Genomic DNA, 24195 nt, shown 5'->3' with positions numbered 1-24195 from the left:
CTAGGGAATATGAAGTGTCTGAGGCCAGATTTGAAATCAGGTCCTCCTGACTTCAGGGCTGGTGCTGTATCCACACACTGTGTCACCTAGCTGCCCCCCAACACAGATTTTTTTTTTTACCAGTTCTATTCATTTATTTTGTTATTATAGCTTTTTATTCAAAAGATATATGCATGGACAATTTCTCAGCATTGACAATTACAAAACCCCCTGTTCCAACCTTTCCCCTCCTTCCTCCCACTCTGTCCCCCAGATGGTAGGTTGACCAACACATGTCAAATATCCAACACGGATTTTTTAAAAAAAGATTTCCCATCAGTGAATTCATAGAAGATAAAGATTTAATTATATGAAGCCCTTAATTAAATCCAGGTTCATTAAAATGAGATGGGTTTTGCTAGCCATACAAGAAATACAAAAAATTAAAATTATGGTCTATAACTGTACAAGCAGCCCACAGAGATAATATTTTACTGTACATGTAAATACATATATATATATATATATCTATGTATATATCCCTTGGGATATAACTCTTGGAAAAATACTGAAGCTAGAGCTTGGCCTATAATGAAATAGACAATCAGCCAAGATCCCATTTAGGAAAACACTTAGCACTTCTAAGGATCTGAAGCTGCTCACATTTCTGGCAAGTGAAAGTATGGCTCACAGGTTCTTCTTGGAGAGTTACAAAGGAGCTGATGGAATTTGTTTCACTGCATACTCAATGAAAAGAAACCATTTTACAATGCTTTTCCTTCTCAACTTATAGTATTCAAGATACACACACACATAGACATTTGCGTAAGCAAATGGGTGGCCATGATAATCACTCTAGCTTATGTGCTGAAATCTGTGCTAAAGATGAAATGGAGAAAAGTCCCTCTAGCACCCATAATCCTCCAGAAATGCTAACTGGCTGTGGAACATGGAACCTCACAATCTCAGAAGAATCAGAGTTGGCGGTGACACAATGATAAAGGAAAGGCATCTGGTGCGAGTAAGCAGGCTGCAATGTATTGTTAATGGTAACCCGCAAACAAAAATATATCTTCAAAGGAAGAACAGAAAAGGAGATGGGCTTGTCCTGTAAAAGAGATGACCAATGGACGGTCTTCAGTACTCATGAGACAATAGAACAACAAAAGGCAGATCTCCCATATGCTGGGCCATCTTCTATGGAGGTTCATAGGAAGACATGGACCAGAACCACAAAGGAGGTCTGGACGGATTGCTGTCTGCACTGGTAGAGCAAAGACCCTACACCCGAGTAAAACCTACAACTCTGACACACTCTGGGGGCCCAGCAGGAGGTTATTTGGGTTTCCCCCAGTAAAAGGGAGGCTCTATTTTTATTCTTGCCCTCGTGCCCTTGATGCCAAGTATAGCCGCCGCTCATCCTTCCTCTCCAAAGAGGAATGACACTCGGGGTGATGTCTGGACTTGAGGGAGGCAGAGTTGCTTAAGTCCCAGCCTCCCTCTCTCTTCAGTCACCAAAGTCCAGAGGCAGGACGGCTGCTGATGCCCCAGGATGCAGGGGAGGCCCCCTGTGTCTGTTAGCCTACCAAGCCCTAGGGATTTTGCTGTGCCAGCTTTAGCCCGCAGGGGCTGGTGGAAAAGTGTCTTCTCATCTACTTATTGCAGTGGGGGAGGTCTTCACCTGCTTGAGGCAGACACATCCTAACTCACCAGGTTTGAGACCTGTGGGTTACCTTCAACTTGGTTTAGCCTGTCTGCCGAGCCAGGTGTGGCTGAGACATCTGAGTTCAAATGTGGCCTCAGTCACTTGTAGATGTGTGATCCTGAGCTTACCTCGGTTTCTCCATCTGTAAAAGAAGCCAGAGAAGGGAATGGCTAGCCACTTTTTCCTGAGAAAACCCCAAAGGGGGTCACAGAGAATCAGATATGACTGAAATGACTGAATAACAACAAGGAGGCCACTGCACATGCTACAGCTTATTGAAGCCACAGGCATACACTAGGCTTGTCAAACTGAAATCAGTGTTACCAGATTTTTTTTCCCAACTTTTTTTTAGTGTCATACTATTTATCATCTTTCAGGTAGCATATCCTAGACAGGTTTCCAGTCCAATTAAGACTACAACTTCCTAAAATTAGCTATTTTTCTGACAGCTTTCATGAACTCTTCCTATGCTACAAAATTGTGATCAAATTACAGACGTTCCTGCTTCAGGGCAAACATGTCTCAGTTTTGCTCCATATGAGCCATCTAATAGCTTCAAAATTGCTTTATAACCTATTTCATCAGATTCTGTGATAAGACCTGAATGAATTTTTAGTGTATGTAATCTTGCTCACTTCAGCAAATTAACATATATTTTTTATTTAATCTTCCCGAACAAATGAAGCAAACCTGGTGAATATGTATGTAGCCATGTCTGTAAATAGCCATAATCATTTTTATTCTATATAGAATATTAAATCCATCTATTTGATTCAGGAACTCCACTAAAAGTTGTTTGAATTTCTATCAGCTGAAGTACCCTCAGAAAAACAAATCACTAATAACATCTATTTCTTTCTTTCTTTCTTTTTTTCTTTCTTTCTTTCTTTCTTTCTTTCTTTTTTTTTGCTGAGGCAATTGGGGTTAAGTGACTTACTTGCCCAGGGTCACACAGCTAGGAAGCGTTGTGTCTAAAGCCAAATTTGAACTCAGGTCCTAGGTCCGCCTGACTTCAGGGCAAGTGCTCTATTCACCACATCACCTAGCTGCCCCAATAGCATCAATCTCATTCATGAAAATGATGTATAGTTAATGATCCCTGATATAACTGAACATTTTTCTGATCAAAAAAAGCATTTTCACCAGTCCACTTGTCTAAAATAGAAGTAGATGCAGCCTCTAAAAAATCCCAATCCAGCTGGATAGCAACAGCTCTTGTTAATATTTTTCATGTTTCCAGTAGTCCACATAGCAAATCATCTTTTGGAGGTATTGTTTCTATATGCTGGAGTAACTCAGGTATAATTCTCTTCTCTCAATTCCTTTTAATTCTCTGATTTATTCAGAGCGAGCTCCAATCTCAGGGTAAGAAATATTCCCAGAAACCTCGTGAGATGTTGCAAGCCAGTACATCAGGCTCTCATCACAGTTATCTCATGGTGGTTAGTAGTCACAGCCAGAGCAATTCTTGTTCCTGGCTTTGGTTGAGCCGATATTGACAACCTACAACATATCTTGGTCCATTTGGTGCTTTAATAACGAATTTTTCTTCTATTAATTGTTTAAGCACTGCCCAACACTTTATAAGGTCTTCAGATCATTTTCAGACTTGCCATATTGCTTGGGAACCTCTTTAAATTGTTCCCTTAACCTCTGAGGTGCAGACCAATCTTCTCCTACTGAGGCAGCTTCTTTTGGTAGTCCTGAGAGCTTCTCTCTCAATCTGTCATGATGTGAAAGGTGGAATGCTGGATGGTGGAAGGTGGAAAGAGAGATGCTGGAATGGCCATGACCCAGGGAGAACCAAAGATGGCTTGCAATTGGAAAGCTCAGGATTAGATGCATGAGCTGATCATGGAAGCATGAGATGGAAGAGGCATTCCAGGAAGAGGGAACAAAATAAAAGTGCAAAAATAACAAATTCCAGGAAATCATTTTAGTGCAAGTGACAAATGGCTGGAAACCAAGGGACCAGATTGACGGACTTTGAACTCCAGGCTATAGAGATTACATCTCTCATGCAGGCAACAGAGTCACTGAAAAATTTTAAGCAGACTACTGGGCTTATACCCCAAAGAGATACTAAAGAAGGGAAAGGGACCTGTATGTGCCAAAATGTTTGTGGCAGCCCTGTTTGTAGTGACTAGAAGCTGGAAAATGAATGGATGCCCATCAATTGGAGAATGGCTGAATAAATTGTGGTATATGAATGTTATGGAATATTATTGTTCTGTAAGGAACGACCAGCAGGATGAATACAGAGAGGACTGGCGAGACTTACATGAACTGATGCTGAGTGAAATGAGCAGAACCAGGAGATCATTATACACTTCGACAATGATATTGTATGAGGATGTATTCTGATGGAAGTGGATTTCTTTGACAAAGAGACCTGAGTTTCAATTGATAAATGATGGACAGAAGCAGCTACACCCAAAGAAAGAACACTGGGAAACGAATGTGAACTATTTGCATTTTTGTTTTTCTTCCCGAGTTATTTTTACCTTCTGAATCCAACTCTCCCTGTGCAACAAGAGAACTGTTCGGTTCTGCAAACATATATTGTATCTAGGATATACTGCAACATATCTAACATATATAGGACTGCTTGCCATCTAGGGGAGGGGGTGGAGGGAGGGAGGGGAAAAATCGGAACAGAAACGAGTGCAAGGGATAATGTTGTAAAAAAAAAAAATGACCCTGGCATGGATTCTGTCAATATAAAGTTATTATAAAATAAAATAAAATAAAATATTAAAAAAAAAGAAAAATTTTAAGCAGGAGAAGTTTATGTTAAAAATAGTGTTTTAGAAAGATTTGCCTGGGAATGCTACAGAATGAATGAAAGCAGGAAAATCTGGAGACAGAGTCCAAGTGCAGGAAAAGTCAATAATGACACCAAGATTTAAGCCTTAATGACGGGGAAGGTAGTAACTACTTACATACCAAATCATAAAATTGTTCAAAGATTTAAAATTTGAAGGAGTTTCTATCATTATATTTTCTTTTTTCCTCAACAGTATTTCATTTTCTAAATACATATATAGTTGTCAACATTCATTTTTGTAAAACTTTGTGTTCCAACTTTTTCTCCCTCTCTTACTTCCCCCCTCCCCAAGATAGTTAACCAATTTAATATAGTTAACTATATCATTACATTTTCAAAAGAAATCAAAGGCAGACTCCTGAATTGTATTATTTCCTTTAAAATTTTTATTTTTCTGGGACACCAGTGCATTGTTGGTGGAGTTGTGATTGGATGCAACCATTTTGGAGAGCAATTTGGGACAACGGTCAAAGTTATCAAACTGTGCATACCCTTTGATACAGCTGTGTTACTACTGGGCTTATATCCCAAAGAGATCATAAAGGAGGGTAAGGGACCCACATGTGCAAAAATGTTTGTGGCAGCCCTTTTGTAGTGGCTAGAAACTGGAAACTGACTGGATGCCCATCAATTGGAGAATGTCTGAATTAATTGTGATATATGAATATTATGGAATATTATTGTTCTGTAAGAAATGACCAGCAGGATGATTTCAGAAAGGCCTGGAGAGATTTACATGAACTGATGGTGAGTGAAATAAGCAGGACCAGGAGATCATTGTACACAGCAACAACAAGATTATATGGGGTTCTCTTCCACAATGAGATGATTCAAACCAGTTCCAATTGTTCAGTAATGAAGAGAATAAGCTATACCCAGGGAGGGGACTGTGGGAACTGTGTGGATCACAACATAGCATTTTCACTCTTTCTGTTGTTGTTTGCTTGTATTTTCTATTCTTCCTAAGGATAAATCTCAAAGACTTCAAACCAGAAGTCTAGTCTTATGCCTCCTTCAATGGACTTTTTTCCAACCACTGATATTTTGTCTGAATTCACTGCTTAATGATCAGCAACCCCATCCTCTAATCCTCATCCCATTCTAGTGATCCTGAACTCCCAACAGCTGAAGTATAAACCTTATTCTCCCATCTTCAATTCCAAAATCCTTCAGGTTTACCTATCTCTGACCCTTTTCATTCAATGACCCATTACAGATCTGCCCACCTTTCTCAAGCTGTCCATCACTGCTTCCCTCACCACCTTTCTAATACTGTTTACAATTTCTCTCATATTCTTCTTACCCCGCCCCCCTCAACTCCATGGTTATGATAGGGGACCATTTGACTACTGTTACTACAACCTTTCCTTCTTTGAGGTTCAAGCTATCTAAATTTATTACACAATCCAAATCCTGGGGATTGTTATGTCCCACATGGACATTTCCTGCTTTCCTCAACAAATTCAGGGCTTTGTTCAAAAGCATTCCTCATCTTCTGCTTTGCTAATAGGGACTTGAACATACATCCTGATTTCTCCTAAAATACCCCAACTCTACTTACTCAATTCCTAGGATCTATTTCTCTACTTCATCTCAGCTCAGAGATGATCACAAGTGTTCCACATCTCATGAACTTTGAAATTCTTTTAACTCATCACAAGCTTCTTATATATTCTATATTCTCTGGTTCCCTATAACTTATGACCCCTAACTCTGCTTTTTTGTTCATTGTAACATCCATTTCTTTTACTCTTCAGGTTTTCCAGGCCATTAAACATTGAGACCATTTCGCTCAGACCTCCCCCTTTGTCTCATGTCACTCGGACATCTTCTTCCACCAGTTTCCTCTTTCATTCCAGTTTCAGATAAAGAAGTGGCCCTTCTCCTTACCAAAGCAAATCTCTCTACTTTATGCCATTAATTCCATCCTTTTTTGGCTTTTTCAGAAAATTGCTACCACCCACATCCCCATTCTCTTACTTATCTTCACCTTTTTCCTATTTCCTGGCTTCTTCTTCATTGCTATGACCTCCTCATTCTCAAAAAGTTCTCACTTATTCTATCCATCCCTGTGAACTATCACCATTTATCTCTTCACCACTTTCTGCCTAAACTCCTTTAGACATTTACAGTTGTTACTTCTACTTCCTCTCCTCTTACTCTGTCCTAAACGCTTTGCAATCTTTCAATTTTATAATTCAACTGAAACTGCCCTCTCTACAGCTACCAGTGGTCTCTTATCTGATGTTCCTCCTTCAATCCTGCTCTTCCTCAATCTCTCTGGCATTTGGCAGAGTCCCTCACTTCCTTTTTCCTGGATACTTTGTCTTTGGGACATTACTCTTTCCTGGTTTTCCTTGTGGGTCCAATTGTTCCCTCTTAAGGCTCCTTTATTGGGTCTTCCCATACAGATCAGGACAGCTGGAGATAGCCCTGAATACAGTGGGAATACTTGGTTTTTTTAAGCTAAGGTCTTTAAAATGCCCATTCAGTGATTAAGGCTAAGTAAGAAATGAGGCAAAGAATGGCCTCTTACCTAGTCAAAAAAAGGTCAGTCTAGGAAGGGAAGACTTTCAGAGTTTCTGGCTAAACAGAAACAGTTGCTAATTTATCTTCACTCTTAAGTCAATCAGGGCCCTGAACAATGATTAAATTGGGTTTGGCCTGGGATTGACTGTAGGGGCCAATCCATGAGAACCAGGGTGATTTGGTTGTTTAAGGCCTGACAGTCCTTAAGAAAGAAATCTAGTTGGTAAACTCCAAGATATTTTGGGAAGTTTAGTGATCAAAAATTCCTCTGGGCAATGCATTCCCAGGTAAGGGTATGTGGGCAGGAGGAGGAGGAGAAGGAGAAGGAGGCCTGCCAAGATGGTTTACTAAAGTATGGCTGCTCCACATGCGGCTGCTCCACATGCTGCAGCTCCTTGGAGCCACAGGTTAGAAATGAGGGCCTGGTGGACACCTCAAGTAGATGAGCAGCCCTCCCCCCAGGTGCTATTCCTCCCTGAACACCCATTCAATCCTTGTGTGTGTGTGTGTGTGTGTATTCTGAGCTGGAGTCACACATTTTGAATTGCCTCTTGGATTATTTCAAACTGGATGCCCCACAGACATCTTAAATTCATAAGATTCTAAATAGAATCTCCTGGCATGGATTCTGTCAATACAAAGTTATTACTAAATAAAATAAAATTAAAAAAAAATAAAAAAAAAAGATTCTAAATAGAATCATTATCTTTTCCCCAAAACTGCCTCCTCCTCAACTTGGTTTTTACTGCTGAGGGCACTGCTGTCACCCAGGCCACAACCTCAATGTCATCAAGGAATTCTTGCTTCTACTCACCCCACATGTTCAATTCATTGCCAAAGCATGTCATGGAGGACACTGAATGCCAAGGGAAGATTTTAATTTTGATTCTAGAAGTGACAGGGAGTCACTGGACTTGATCCAGTGGGAGCTCAGGAGTGACATGGTTAGACTTGTTCTTTAGGAAGATCACTTGAAAGCTGAGTAGAAGGTGTTGGATAAATATGCAGACATAAAAATTATATGATTTGTTATTTTATAAATATACTTGGAAGTCTAGTGGGCAATTTGGTGGGAAAGGGATTCAGAACTATTTCTTTCTTTTTAAGTAATAGCTTTTTATTTTTGAAAATACATATGAAAATAGTTTTCAGCAGTTACCTCTGCAAAACCTTGTGTTTCACATTTATCATGCTGCATTGAGAAAAATCAGATCAAAACGGGGGAAAAATGAGAAAGGAAAAAAAGGAAGCAAACGAAAAGGTAGAAAATATGTTGTGATCTACACTCAGTACCCATAGGCTATTCTTTGGGTGCAGATGGCTCTCTCCATCACAAATCTATTGGAATTGGCTGAAAAGTGCCACATGCATCTGAATTGATCATCATATACTCTTGTCGCTTTTTACAATGTTCTCCTGGTGCTGCTCATTTCGCTTAGCTTCAGTTCATCTAGTCTTGCTAGGCTTTTCTGAAATCATTTTATATAATTTTTATATAAACTGAAATTTTTTATAAAACAATAATATTCCATAACATTAATATACCATAACTTACTCAGCCATTCCTCAACTAATAAGCATTTATTCAATTTCCAATTTCTTCACTACAAAAAGGACTGGTACAAATATTTTTGAACATGTGAGTCCCCCCTTCCCTTTTTTTATTCTCTCTTAAGATCTCTGCAGACCCAGTAAAGACACTGCTGGATCAAAGGATATGCACAGTTTGATAGCCTTTTGGCTATTTTGATAGTCCATTTCTTATACCACATACAGGAATGAATTCCAAATAGACAAGAGACTTAAAATATAAAAAAGAAACTACAAAAAGATTCAAAATATAATAAAATATCTATCTCAGTTGTGCAGGATAATTTTCCTTAAGCAAAGAAAAGTAATTATTTGAGACAAAAATAAACAAATTTATATTAAAACATTTCTGTATAACAAAAATTACAAAACTAACATAAAAACAATTAATTAGAACATATTTATAATAACATGACAGTTATTGTCATTATAAAAAAAAAGGTACTATGAAAAGTCCCTAAGTATTCATTGGATAAATGGTCAAAAGATGTGAACAGAAGATTGAAACACAAATTGTTAATATTCACTTTAAAAATGCTCAACCTGAGTAATTAAGAGATGCCAATTAAACTAACTTTAAGGTACTACCTCACATATGAGACTAGTAAAAATAATTAAAAAGAAACAAAATGTTATGCTGATAAAAGTTGTAGAGAAGCAACTGTATGAGAAAAAAAAAACCTAACAGAATCTTAAGTGGCATTTAGAGTGTGAATAAAAAATGATGACAAAGGATTAAAGGAATTGTAGTAAGATTTTTGGGATGCCAAGTATTCTATGCATTTAAAATAACTAATTATATGCAAATCATTACTAAGCAAGGTTAGCTGGATATATTGATGTTCAATATTAAATTTTCAATACTTAAGAAAAATTCCTTGTGCTTCAGAGGGGTCATACTAAACTACAGATTATAGCAACATGAGATTAAAATGTAATTGAGAAATTAATATATAATCCAACATAGGTAATGTTAATTTGTGGTTTCCTAAATCAATCTGTTGTCTAAAGGAATGTTTCCATTTGAATTTGACTCCATTTCTCTATATTACTATTGACAAAAGGTCATTCAGTCTCTGCTTAAAGACCCCACAGTGAGGGAGACTACATCCCCTTACAAGGCAATTCATTTCATTTTGGACAGTTCTAACTGCTAATCTCTTCAGTATATTTTAAAACTGCAACTTCCACCTCTTGCCTGCCCTCTAGAGCTAAACAGATCAAGTCCTCCCTCTTGACACTTGGAGTAAACTAAGGCACAATATAGAAGGTCCTGGGGGATTGCCTAGGATCACAGAGTCAAGTAAGTGTAAGCATCATTTGAACTCGAGGCTCTCCTGACCACAATCCATGCTCTCTGTACGTTATGTCAGAGCTGCCTCATGGAGCTTTCTCACCTCTCTCACCTCATGCTTTTAACAAAGGGGATGGCAAGTAGAGCTGTGTTTTCACTACTAAACGGAAGAAATTCCTACTCTCAACATAGGTCTAACCCATCTCTGCAACTAATAGTCTAAAACACCACCAGATTAGACACTTGATGAATGTTTGCTAAATTGGATTGTTTGTTAAAGACATAACACTTCACTGTTGATAAAGTATTTTCTTCACAAACATAAAATCTTTGGAAATGGGCAGAATAATATTTTTTATTTTTGACAAATGGGGAAACTGAGATTAAAGAGCTGAGAAGACTTGCCTTACTTAGGCAAACCAAGTATCAACTAGCAAGTTGGTAACCAAACACTGGTGGTGGGAATCCATCTCTAAAAGAGACCTTCACTTTCTTACTAAAATAAAAAAGCAAATCTCTTTTCTCTGATTTCTTATAGGCATGTGACTTGCACAAAGTGAGCTTTTAACATTTTTTTTAAGCAGGAAAATGATGGGTAAATATACTGTATCAGCCTCAGTTTAAATTCAAATTGAGACAAGGTAAAAGCTAGTCAGGTCTTTATTTTGCTGGAGTCTTTATTCATCCCAGCATTTCTACCAACAAGGTTTTACAATTGCTCTGCATAACAAATATCTCATGGCTCTTGTTCCTGACAAACAAGTAAATGTCTCTACTCCAATTTCACAAGTAAAGAAAGAGAGAACAAAGGCACCTTTCTTATAAACAGGACCAGGAGAGCTAGTAAAGAATTATTTCTTAGCTTTTGTTATAGATCCTGGAGCATGTCTTCTAGTTGACAATAGTCTTGTTGCAGCCTTTCTGAATTGTTTTTCTTTTTGCATATATTATAAAATCTCTATGAAATGTCTGGCTCTACAAAGTGTGGCTTTGCTACAGACCTGCTTATCTCCACCTAAAGTCAAATGCTCATCGCATACAAAGGAACTCTGTATAAAGCAGCCTTTTTCTCACTGTCACATACAAGACCCATAAATCAGGGGTCATCCTAGACCCTTGATCCTAGTGTTACCTCAATGCCATTCTACTTTATCTTACTGTAACATTCAGCAACCAGAGAGCTGGCTTTTTCAGGGATTAAATGCAAATAAAAACACCACAAAACAAACAGTTGAAATATACACACCATTGATATATGATCAACTGATTAAACTTGAAAAAGAAATATTTCCTTGGGTTTTGGTGAACTGAATTTTAGCCAGGTGATTAAGTTAAGCTGAAAAAGCCAAGGCCTATCCATAAAAAAAAAAGATTTGCCAGAGTCTCAGAGTACTAGTAGAGGTCAAGTTACAATGATGAATTTCTGGCTCCCTTAAATTTTGGGTAAGTTTGGATGATTTTTTAAAAAGAGTTCAACATATTGAATTTATTAATAATATAATTGATGCATATTGAATCATGGGAGATTCAGTAAATAAAAGTACGTAAACAAAATTAGTTTCCCATTTTTCCCCGAACAAGCACATTTTTAAAAGTTTCTGTTACAGAATTAATAAAGGTAAGCAATGTATAACTCCACCACCTCATGAAGAAACTTGTACTTCTTTCTTCGATTGCTCTATTGTAGAATTTGAAGCTTTCAGAGGATTCAGTGAAATGATCAGGCTCACCAGCACTCTTCAACAAAACAGCGTGCAGTTTTAAAACTATATTATCCATTTTTATATTTGCTTTCATTTCCTCATAGAAGGCTTTTGTAGAAGCAAAGTTCAGATAATTCTTGAAAAGCTTCATTGTCTATAAAATTTAACATGCAAATAGTATATACATATTGTGTGTGAGGGTGTGTGTGTGGACAGAAATATATATCCTAGTTAAAGGAAAATTAATTTGGCTTTTCTATGATTATCTTAACACATCTGTGTTTAAACAAAGATTTCTCTGCCTTCCTTTCCTCTAGGACTCCCCTGAAATCTTTTCTTTCTGGCTTATCCTGTAGTGAGGCCATAATGCTAAGCCTGTAACATCCCAACCATTTCCATGGTAGCAGGCTCTGACATGACATTACTGCAACGTCTCTGCTGGAGAAAGCAGGACAAAGTGGGTTGTTGAGGCAAGAAAGTTTTACTTAAATTAACTGGAGCACAGGAGAAGAAAATCTTGTGTTAGTCTATTCTGTGACAACTCTATGACTGTGGGTAAGTCACTTAACCTCAGTGGCTCACTTTTTCCATTTCTTCTATGACAATACCATGACAAGGGCTATAATGATTGATGTTCTTACAATATTTGGAAGATGAAGAGTGCTTTGTAAATGTAAATGTATCACTCAGGGTATAAACAGATTAAAAAAAACTTCCACAAAAATTCTTGGACAAGGGACTAGTGCTATTATTTCTTCTTGTTTTTAAGTTGTTTTCTTTTTTTTTTTTTTTCTGTTTGGGGTGGGTGGGTGTGTCTGTTTAGAGAAAAATAAAGTCAAAAGTTTGAATATTCAGAATTTTTTTCCTACCTTTTAATTAGTACCCATTCATTTATATTACATTTATATGTCATTTAAAAGATGTCCTAATGCAAACCATACAGCACAAATATTTAGGGATAATTATCTAGTTAATCAGGGTGTGTGTGTGTGTGTGTAAAGAGAGAAACAAATAGATGAGCAGGAAGACAGAGCCAGACAGAAATCACATTTACAGACTCAAGAGAATAAGACTCAATATGATTTTTTTTTGCCCTAGGTTTTATTTTCCAAAACAAATTATGACATCCTTAAAAATCTAAATCCCACATGAAAAAGATGTTTTAAGGCTGCAGGCAAACCGCTAAAATTCCAGGCTGGAAATCAGGTTGCAATATAAGTTTTAGTTGTCCTGGGGCTTGGAGAATCATCTCTTTCAAAAGAGAGATGACAGCATGGACTAGGCTTGGAGGAAAAAACTAGACAGGAAAAGTAGAATTCTCAAGGTGCCTTTTTATCTAATAATCTCCAAGGACAAGATTAACAAACTAGTATTTCCATCCCTAGTTTTTTTTTTTTTTCACTGAAGGAAAATGGAAATACTGAGGGGGGGAGTGCATTTAAAAAGAGAAAGCAGTACAGGGGAGGTCAGAGCCACCACCCAAGTCTCTTTAGGAATTTCTTTCCACCAAGGTACAAGGAACCTTTTCCTTTAATGTCTGATATTTGGGGTTGAGTGCTCTTCATTCACAACAGCGGGAGCTGGTCTCAAAATGTTCCTGATTCCTGCATGGCACATGGCCTGGAATTTCTTCATTGGCAAGTTGTCAGACCACCACTATTTTTCCCCAAGAAGCTACTGGATGTTTTCTCCCTTTTACAATGACTTAGAATCCAAGGCTACATTACTAACTCCTGAGTACTGCCCCTCCAATAAAGGATACTCTTCCAGTTATGAGCACTGTTTTAAAGCTAGGGGGTCCCCCCTTATTTTTGAGTGGGCTCTCAAGTCAGGAAGACTCATCTTCTCAAGTTCAAATTCAGTCTCTGATGCAAACCAGCTGGATGATCTGAGGCAAGTCACTTCATCCTGTCTGCCTCAATTCCTCATATATAAAACAAGTAGGAGAAGGACATGACAGATCATTCTAGTATCTGTGCCAAGAAAGCTCCAAATGGAGCCACAGAAAGACAAATGTGACCTAAACAACTGAACAAAACCCACCTATGTGGATTCAATCTTGGCTTTGCTGGTGCTTCCTGCCTTACCCTGGGCAAGCTACCTCCCCTCTCCAGCCTCTGCTCTCTTGAAGATAAAATGCAGGAATTGGACTAGATGGCCTCTGAGGCTCCTTTCAGTTTTAAATATATAATGACCTCTTTGGAGGGTTTCTTGACATTTGGTGGTTTGCCATTTCCTTCTCCAGCTCATTTGACAGATGAGGAAACTGAGATAAAAAGGATTTAGATGACTTGCCCAGGGTCCCACAGCTAGTGTCTGGGCCTGCATTTGAACTCAGGTCTTCTTGACTCCAGATCTGATTTTCTATCTACTATAACCACCTACCTGCCCTGCATATATGATACAATATAAAGCAGAGCTAGTTATTAGAGAGCAAGGCTTGCCACTGGGAAGCAAGAGAGTTCCCTTAGAAGAATATTTCCATTTATTCTAGTGTATGTTTTTGAGATGCAAGAGCTTATTGTAAAAAAATCAAACCAAAACAAACTATTGCTTTATTTAGGGAGACAGCTGTGGTGAAGGAAAAACACATGGGATTTGGAGAGAGAGAATCTGGGCTTGACTTCTAATTTCTGTCACACTGAGCAAGCTGCTTATAAGACCTGAGGTTCAGTTTTCTCATCTATAAACTACCTGTACTAACCACTCTCCCAAGACTACTGTCATAAAATCCTCTATAAATACCATTATTCAATAGTAGTGAACTCTTATCTTTCTTTAGGGAAGTTACTTCCTTTCAGGAAAAGGCCTCTTTTCCCCTTTGATGTTGATAGGCTATTCATTACTGGAAGCAGCATTTACTAGCACTTATGGTAAGCAAGATGCCCATCACTGAGCATGCAAAGAGAGGGAAAAGACAGCTTTTGCTTTCCTTAATTAAGCCCCTGCTATGTGCTATAGGTTTTAGGGGAGCTCTGAAGAAGCTAAGAGACCAAGGGGAGGAAAGACAGCATTCTAGGCATATTATTCCCATGTCCCTGGGCTTAGCCTGTGTGAAGGTAGGAAACATAAGTGTTATGGATCAGGCACAAGATAAAGCCAGTCTGACTGGACTGGAGTTCCTGAAGGGGTCAGAAGGCAGCTAGAAAGGCAGGATCCAGACAAGAGAGTAGGCCCCTTGAGGTAATGAATGGCCTGTGCCTCCTTCATCACTGGGCCTTTCCCCTTAGAGAGCTTGGCCATTAGTGCCAGAAAAGGAAAATCCAGAATTTGCTTTCAGACTAGCAAGAACTCCTATAGTGGGAGTGTAAAAATGGATTGGCCTGTGGTGGAAATTTCAGGCTGAGGACTTTGAACTCCATGGAGGAGCCAGTGAGCATTGAAACATTTTTCATAGGATTCTGAACTACAAGACACTCTGAGAAAACTGCTCCACACCTAACTTCTTCCTCATTTACACATGAAGAACCTGAGGACCAGAGAGATTGAACAGTTTGCCTTCAGTCACACAAATAACAAATATTTAGAGAATGGGTGCAGTGGCTAAGGTGCCAGGACCAGAGTTCAGATCCTTCCTTGAATAGCTGGCTGGGTGACCCTGTCTGCCTCAATTTCCTCATCTGTAAAATGAAGATAATAGCACCTACTTCACAGAGTTGTGAGAATCAAATGAGACCATATTCATAAAGTGCTACAGAAATGCCAACTTTAACATTAGTAATCCAATGCCCATTTGGGGCCTTTAAGGCCCAATGGAGCGAGCGCTCTTTAGACCTTCATGTCTCTAACTAGGAAAACAGAGGGGTACCTCCAATTCTCTGTAGTTGTTGGGCAGGCAGTCTAATGTATGTACCACTGACACAGATCCCAATTGCCAGTGGTCCAGGCCCCCGTGGTCACCGGGAGCCTTCCCAGAAATCCTTCATAGGCAGTGATCTCCTTTCTGGATAATAATAGTGCTTCTCCTTTACAAAAGGTTGGATATACATTCTTTTGAGCCTCACAGCAACTCTGATGGAGAGGGCAGGAGAAAAGTCGCCTACAATCCCCAGATTACAGCTGGGGACACAGAATTTGGGTTAGGATGGGCCAGTCTCAGCATTGGAGGGATTCAAATCTGACTTTTCTCTCTACTCTGCTGCCGGCCTCTCAAATCTGCTTTTTCTCCAACCAGAGCTTAGACTGCAATTCTAATTGTAACCATAAATTCACGGCTGTCTGTGTACCATACCCATATATACCCATACACACCTTTGGGGAGGGGGCGCACGGTGCAGGGGATCCCTAAAGGGTTTTAGCAATATCGGGATTCAAGTCCAGATTCTGGCGTCAAACCCCTTAAATTCTCAGGCCCTAAGGCAAATTCTTGAGGACTAAAAATGGCTGAAAAGGTAGTAACTCAGATCGATAAGGGGATTTTTCTGGAACCCAATGAACCCACCGGTCCAATTCCAGACCTTTTCTTAAGTCACACTAGCCACACTAGGCACACTCCAAGGTTGAGACTTGAGTTCGAGTGCTGCCTCCAGCACTTAGGCGACAAAGGATTCAGGGCTAAATCACAGTCTCTCAAGAACCCGCCCCCCACCAAGCAAATCACTGCAATGGTGCAAAGGTCTAAACACACTGGGAGTTCCCTCAACCCGGCTAATCCCAGACGTAGGCCCCCAAATCTTAGCCCAAAGAGTGCTAGGTGCTGGTGCTACTTAGCGCAAAAACAGCACCTGCCCTCGAGGAATTTATATTCTACTTAGAACAACAGTGTGAGATCTGGGCAAGTAATGTTCCCCCGCTAGAGGCCTCAGTTTCCCCATCTGTAAAAGAAGGAGGTGGGTCCCTCGGACTGAAAAGTCGAGGTTCTACGATCCCAAAGTCCCGTTCCGACAGTGCTTTATGCTTTTCAAAGCACTTTTCCCATAACTGTCCCGGGTAAAGGCCAGATGCAAAGGCCAAGGGGGAAACTGAGGCTCGGGAACAGGCACAGTGGGAAAACCTGGAGAAGGCCTGCCGCGAGGTGGAAGGGGCGCGGAGGACACCCGATAGAGAGGGGACCACCAGATGGCCGTCTCTTCCCCTCCCCCCACCGCGTAACTGCCGGGGCCCGCGGCGGCGCGCGCACTCACCAGCCTCCCTCAAGGGAGCAGGGGGAGGAGCGAAAGGAGGATCGTGCTCGAGAGCGCGCGACGCGTCCGCAACGGCCGGGTCCGCCCTCCTTGCCGGTTCTCAGACTCACCTCCCCGCAGGGCGCGCGCCAGCTCGCTCAGAGTAGAAGGCGGGGCCGGGCGGGGCAAAGGAGCGACGGGGCCCAACCAATCGCCACCTCAGCTCTCCCCGCCCCCTTCTCGCTTCTCCTTCCGCCAATAGGGTGCGGAGGACAGTTACGTGTTTACCTTCCCTCCCCCTCCCGCCTCCCCCCCCCCACGCCGTCTCGGCGCACTCTCCAGTCGGAGGCGCGCGCCCCGGCCCCCGCCCCCCTCCCTTCCCCTCCCCCTCCCCTCCCCGTTCCCCGCGGCGTGGGCGTGGCCCCCCAGGCGCTCGGAGAGCCTATAAAAGGCGGGCGGCGGCGGCGGCGCCATTTTGCGAACGGCGAGCAGCAGCGGCGGCCCGGAGAGGTGCAGCGGAGGTTTCCTGGTTTCGGACCCCCAGCGGCCGGATGGTGAAATCCTCCCTGCAGCGGATCCTCAACAGCCACTGCTTCGCCCGAGAGAAAGAGGGGGATAAACCCAGCACCACCGTCCACGTCAGCCGCGCCATGCCAGTCCTCAGCCTCCACAGCAGCGGCAGCCGCAGCAGCGAGAGGTAAGTGCGGAGGAGAGAGAGAGGGAGGCCCCCCACGCCCACCCAGCACATCTTCCGGCCTCGCTCCGTCCGGGGAAAAACCCCTCGGAGTGGCGCCGCGGCCTCTGGCCGCCCGGGCTCACCAGTCGGCCGCGCTTTGTCTCCGCCCTGGGCCAGCCAGGCCTGAGGCCCTGGGCCCGAGGAGGGGGGGGGGGGGAGCGGGCTGAGCCCCGGCTGTTGACGGCCCCCGCGGGGGGCGGGGCCCGGGCCCGGGGGCGGACGAGGGGGCCGGCCGCGGTTGGGTCGCCTCCGTCCAGCCCCCGCCCCTCGTGGGGGTGGCGGCCCTTCCCCTAAAAGTAATCAATCCCACGCCCGAGGTGTCCCGGCGTAAATAAAGTCTTGAGGGAGGCTTCACTACGCGTGCGCATTGGAGGCCTTCACCCCCACCCCCACCCCGGACTGCCCTTGGTGAGACCGAGCCGAGACCCAGCCACGGCTCCTTTTGGCCTGGGAATGCTCCCCCAGTCTCGAGGAGGACAATGGAGAATGAGAAGGGTCCGGGCGCGGCCTGCCTCCCCTCCTGTGGGATGGTCTGAGGAGCCGGGAAGGCCAAGTGACCTTGGACCAGTCCCTTCCCCCACCGTGGGCCCGGGAACCGCCTGAAAAGGAGCGGAGCCGCAGTGTGCTTTTCTAACTGGTGCTGATGAAGTTGGGGTTTTCAGGGAATTATCGGAAGATCTTTAGCCAGTAAACCCGCATCGGGCCGGAATAGCACCTCTCCCCGCCCCCCTTTTGTTGATGTAATAATAGCCGGGCATTTTTGAGAATTCTTCTGACTTCTGGGGCTGGGGGCTGGGGGCGAGTTGGACCAAAAGAGAGGTGTCTTTGATGTTTTTAGGGGCCCCGCCGAATTTAAGCTGCTGTTCTGTTCTTAGGTCAGAAAATAGTCAAGCTGCCAGCTACTCCCTAGAGGTCATCTAGTCCATCCCTCGAATTCTGTAGTCTGATGGAGGCCTATGAGCCAATCCTATGAATCTGCAGTTTTCTTGGCGTTACTCGACCAATTAGGGCTATGAAAGGAAGGAGCGCAGCCTAGGAGCCCAAGACCAATACTCCTTAATTAAATTAAAAACTCAAATCAAGCCCTAGTCGAATAAAAACAAATTCGAGAAGTAATGGAACAGGATTTGGCTTGCCATCAAAATTGGACTCTGGGAAAAGAAAATTTTATTTAACTGAAATTTTCATTCTGGACTTTATAGCAAATAGATTAGGCTAAGATAAAATTATTATAAATAAATATTTAAATTCTCAAATGGTCTTATCGATCATTTTTGTGGTTCTGTAAAAGCTCGGAGAAATGTTAAGAGCTATGAAAAAGCCATTGGCTTAATACTTAGATTACGTTCCCTGTATTTTGCAAGAGATTTTTGCCCCCCCATTTCCCCAAACTGTATATAGTGCAAAATGGTGGATTATTTGGTACATATTTATACTGATTTGCAAATGGCTGCTGGCACTCTTAGACGGCAATTGTGAAAATTTCCCTACGGGCCTCGATTGCTGCATCTGCCGAGATGACGCAACCAAAGAGTGAGCCTCGCAGGGTGAAAGATGGTGCATAGGGAGGGGCTAGGTTCGGCCGTTCTTCACTTCTGACTATGATCTAAAACTGTTTATCTTAAATCGAGCTGTGGGAGAAGCTTATGCTAAATGTTCTACATCCAAAATGTTCATTCAAAATATCTCAGATGTGACTTTACACTTGGGGGTGGAGGCAAAAATAATTATAAGAATGTATATAAAGGATATTTTAGGATTAGAATTATGGTTTTCCTACTCTAGTAGTGGATCCAAAAGTTTCAATCATTGACTAGGTGCTTAGAAAACCCCCAAGAGAGGATAAAACATCCATTTTTAGACATAGCCAATTAGAGAATGTCTTGTTTGACCATGCACAATTTGTTACAAGTGCCTTTTTTTTTTTTTTCCTTTTTTTGGGGGGTGGGGTGGGGGGGTGAAGGAATGCGAGGGATAGAAAATAAACAATTGTTGATTGGAAAAATAAAAGAATCTGTGAAGTAAAAAAGAAAAAGAAAACCCCCAAGACTGGACATGATGTGATATTTCTATAGATCAGTGCTAAAGAAGCAGAGTATTTTTTTTTTTTTTTATCCTTGTGGGGGGAAAAATAATACTGCATCTCAATGTTGAGAAAGGGGGAAATTATAAATGACTGAAATTAGATGTGGGAATTGAACATTAGTCCCCGCTGGTAGGGAACTTGTTAACTTATTTTAAAATCCTGAATTCACTGGAAGTTAACCACAAACTAGAAAGTCAAAATTATGGTGCTGTTTTTTGACTTATGATTAAGCATTGCCTGTCAAGTCATAAAGTGAGATAACTGTATAGTTTAATTATAGGAGATAACTTTGGCAGCTCAGAGCTGTTTTCTTGCTTGGAAATGGGATGTTGATTTTGCAATCCCTTTTAAACACATCTAATCTCAGACGTAATTCAGAGCAGTGTGATTCACACAAAGGTGAAGGAGACTTTACCTTGGATCTTATTCATGAAAAGGGACTTGAAAACTCTGGTGCTTTGATATTATGATGGGATCAGTAAAGCCTAAAGAAAATACTTTGAAAGAAGAGGTCCAGCTTGTTCAGGCATTTAAATAGTCATGCCTTGAAGAAGCTTTATGAACAGAAACTAGATTTTTTTTTTTTGGTAGGAATTAAGAGTAGTAGTAGACCTTAAATGAGGAAACTGCTTCAGAGGAGTTGTGACTTGCCCATGTGGCAGTCAAGATTCAGATTCATCCTTGGACTTCAAATCTATGCTTTTCCCATGATCAGTCAATAAATTAGATACCTATTATATCTGATATATGGTACATTAAAGAATGAAAGGATACAAAAAAGGGCAAAAGACGATCTCTCAAGGAGTTTACAGTTTAATTGGAGAGACAATAAAGGACTATGTACAAATAAGTTATGCAGATTAAATAGGAAATAATCTACAGAAGAGAAGGTATGAGAATTAAGAGAAACTGGGAGAAGATAGAACTTAGCTGAGTTTTTAAAAGAAGGCAGGAGGTGGAGATGAGGAAGAGCATTCCAGGCATTGAGGGACAATCAGTGAAGATTTCCCATTTGATTGATGGAGTGTCTTGTTCAAGGAACAGCAAGCCAACCACTATTACTGGATCAAGGCCTTTGTTTACTAGGTAAATTTCAGGTACAGTTTAAGCTTTTTTAAAAAAAAAATTTTGAGCAGTGATTTTAGAGATGCAAAGAGATATATTTTGTGATTTGCTTTATTTACCCATAAAAACTTTTTATTAACTGTTTTGTTTTTTCTCAGTTCCAGGGTCTCCTTCAATTGCTGTAGTAACCTGGGTCCAGGGCCTCAGTGGTGCTCCTGATGTCCCTCACCCACCCCTGAAGATCCCAGGTGGGCGAGGGAATAGTCAGAGGGATCACAATCTTTCAGCTAATTTATTTTATTCTGTAAGTATGCATATCTATTTTTCACTTTCTATCTTTCACTTCCCCTTATTCAGTGAGTCATCTTGTGTTGTCTCACTTCTCCCTCCCTAAATATCTTATATCTTGTTCTCTTCTCTCTACTCACAGGTCTTAATCACTTAACTCTTATCACTTATTTCTTAAAGTATTTGTGTAGCCTCTTAATTGGTCTCTGGTATTTCCTCTCCAATCCATCCTTCAAATGCCACCAAAATAATATTCCTAAGGCATACCTCTGGTCATGTCACTTCCTGAATTAGATAAATCCCATATGTTTCTGTTACTATCTTATCTATGTGATCAAATACAATCTCCTTAGTCTGATTCATGTAATTTCTCCGGGGGGGGGGGGGTGCCTCTAGTATTTTCTTCCCTAAACTTAACATTTCATCTTCCAGCTCTAGTTAACTCTCATGTCTGGAATTCACTTTATTTCTCTTCTAAGAATCTCCGCCCGCCCCCCACCCCCCTTTAAGGCCCAGTTTAGATGTTGTTTCCAGAATCTATCTTTTTCTCATTTATTAATGTTCTCCCCCTCTTTGAAGTTTTATTTAGTATTTTCCTATATATTTACATGTTTTGTTGCCCCATATGATGGAAATTTCACGAGAAAAGGCTTAAGTTTCTGTACTTAGGTGGTGTAGTGGATAGAGTTCTTTTCTTACCTAAGCGTTTGGAGTGCTTAGTTCAAATCTAGTCTCAGACTCTTGTTAACTGTGTGTGACCACAACCCTGTTTGCCTTGGTGTTGTCATCTGTAAAAGGAACTGAAGAAAGAAATGGCAAACCACCAGTCTACTAAATTTGCCAAGGAAACCCCAAATGAGTGCTGAAGTTTCAGATATGATTTGAACCCATGTTTGCTGAATCATCTGCATTTAGTATGGAATCTCATGTACAACTTGATTTCCTAGTCTTTCCAATAGTCAGGAAGTGTTTTTCTTGTTGATCAATTAGTAGAAGATAAAAACTGTATTTCTGATAATTTGGGGGAGGAGTGGGAATTTCCTAATGCTACTCTGTCAACAGGATAATCGGCTGACTGTAACAGAGGAACTAACGTCTAATAACAGGACAAGAATTCTAAATGTCCAGTCCAGGCTTACAGATGCCAAACACGTTAATTGGAGAGCAGTGCTGAACAACAACAGCCTCTACATTGAAATTCCAGGTGGTGCTCTACCTGAAGGGAGCAAAGATAGGTACTTAAATTACAAGCTATTTTCCACTACTTTGAATTCTAGGCCTTGGGGATCTGGAAGATTCCAGGGTTCACTTCACCATTAGTATGTTGGGTTGTTTGTTTATCTTAAGAGGGCTATTTATCTAAGGGACTTTTAAACTTCCTATCATAGTATTTTTAAATTAGATATTCTTTGATAATGAGATTAAGACTGATGACATTAAAAGTTATTTCTTTGCAATTTTCCCATGTACCAACCGAAGGTGCTAAACAAAGAATATAAACACGTACATATACAGTTTTAGAGTTGCAGTAGAGAGCATTGGGCCTGGAATCAGGAGGACTCCTTTTCCTGAGTTCAGATCTGGCCTCAGATACTAGCTACGTGATTTTGTACAAGTCACTTAATTCTGTAGATTCCTCATCTGTAAAAGGAGCTGGAGAAGGAAATGATAAACTACTCCTTGCTAAGAAAACCCAAATGGGGTCAAGAGGAGTCAAACGTGACTGAAATGACTATACTATATACATACATATATACAAATTATATATATGGTGGTAATAAATAAGTAAATATATTTAGGCAAAGAATGATCGTTACTGTCAAGAAGAAAAAGTAACTTGTTTTAACGCCTTGTTATTTTAGTTTTGCAGTTCTTCTTGAGTTTGCAGAAGAACAGCTTCATGTTGATCACGTCTTTATCTGCTTCCACAAGAATAGAGATGATAGAGGTAGGTGCAAAAATATAATCCATTTTGACTTTATAGCCACAAAAACTGGGGGTGTTAGAAGAAGCTAGATGGCGCAGTGGGTAGAGCACTGGCCTGAAAAGTCAGAAGAATGGATCTGAAATCAAATCCAGTCTCATACACTTTAACACTTACACCAGGTGTATGACTCTGGCAAGTCACTTAACCCCAATTACCTTACCAAAAATCTCCCAACAAACTGGAGGTGTTTCTGGAAAACATGAATCAGGAAGGACATGACTCTTAAAGTTTTTTAATGGGCTGCTATAAAGAGGGATTAAACTGTCTCTGAACCACAGAGTATAGCTAGAAAGTATAGAAAAGGATAAGTATCAAGGAAACTTTAGCCTTATCAAGAAGAATTGTTCTGACAGTCTAAATACTGGAATGGAAGTATAGTATCCTTCCCTACCAATTAAGAGATTTAATGTCAATATGTTGTCGAAAGAACTCTTTTTCAGTATGGTTTGCACAGGAAGCTTTGAGATTCTGTGAAGTCCCTACTCAGAGGGAAGTGACTTGCAGTCCTATATATAGAGCCCATAACAAAGCTGAGGCTAGAATCCTGGTCTAATGGTGGCCACTTCTATTTCTCAGACCATTTAGCCACAACTTTGCTTAGAAAAAATACTGATACTGACATTAATGATGGGTAAATCACTGTCCTTTGGGCATTTTTACAATCTCAGAACCTGAGATTCACTGAGTCAGACTTAGAAGTCATTCCCCTGATTCTGTTGTTCCTATGCCATATTGCATATTTAAGGAAACTTAACTCTTGAGTTCTTAACTTTGTTTTTGTTCTTTCTTTTCAGCTGCATTGCTCCGTACTTTCAGCTTTTTGGGCTTTGAGATTGTGAGACCAGGGCATCCCCTTGTCCCCAAGAGACCAGATGCTTGCTTCATGGCCTACACATTTGAGAGAGACTCTTCGGAAGAAGACTAGATTGCAATGTTTTGCATCTTTAGAGCTTTCTTGTTGTCTGTAAAGATGAGTCTGTGGAAATTTTGTCAACATCAATTACAGTGCATTTAATGTTGTGCTTTGTACGAAATATTGTGACCAACTGCTCTAGTGGTGGGATGTTGAAAATTTCAGACTTTATCATCTTTTCTGGATTTGTCCGCATGTTGTGATTGTGCAAATAAATGCTCACTCCAAATTAGCAGTATATTTCTTGAAGTTTAATATTGTGTTTGTGATACTGAAGTATTTGCTTTAATTCTAAATAAAAATTTATATTTTACTTTTTTATTGCTGGTTTAAGATGATTAAGACTATCCTTACACATTGAAAAGAAATTTATTTGAAATAAAGTAGTATC

At 40.8% G+C, this 24195-nt stretch overlaps 1 protein-coding gene and 1 pseudogene across 1 annotated transcript; one reads left to right on the top strand and one right to left on the bottom strand.

Moving 5' to 3' along the window:
* Nucleotides 1–652: 652 nt before the first annotated feature.
* Nucleotides 653–17203, bottom strand: LOC127548378 (26S proteasome regulatory subunit 10B-like; annotated as a pseudogene).
* On the top strand, nucleotides 17194–24117 carry OAZ1 (ornithine decarboxylase antizyme 1). Its single transcript, XM_051972246.1, is given in 6 exon segments — nucleotides 17194–17426; nucleotides 20775–20832; nucleotides 20834–20920; nucleotides 21967–22139; nucleotides 22767–22852; nucleotides 23686–24117. Coding segments are annotated over 6 exon segments (681 nt in total). The 5' UTR covers nucleotides 17194–17280; the 3' UTR covers nucleotides 23817–24117.
* Nucleotides 24118–24195: the final 78 nt, after the last annotated feature.

Source organism: Antechinus flavipes, chromosome 1, assembly GCF_016432865.1.
Source record: "Antechinus flavipes isolate AdamAnt ecotype Samford, QLD, Australia chromosome 1, AdamAnt_v2, whole genome shotgun sequence".
Taxonomy (NCBI): Eukaryota; Metazoa; Chordata; class Mammalia; order Dasyuromorphia; family Dasyuridae; genus Antechinus; species Antechinus flavipes.
This window is presented reverse-complemented; position numbering and strand designations above follow the sequence as displayed.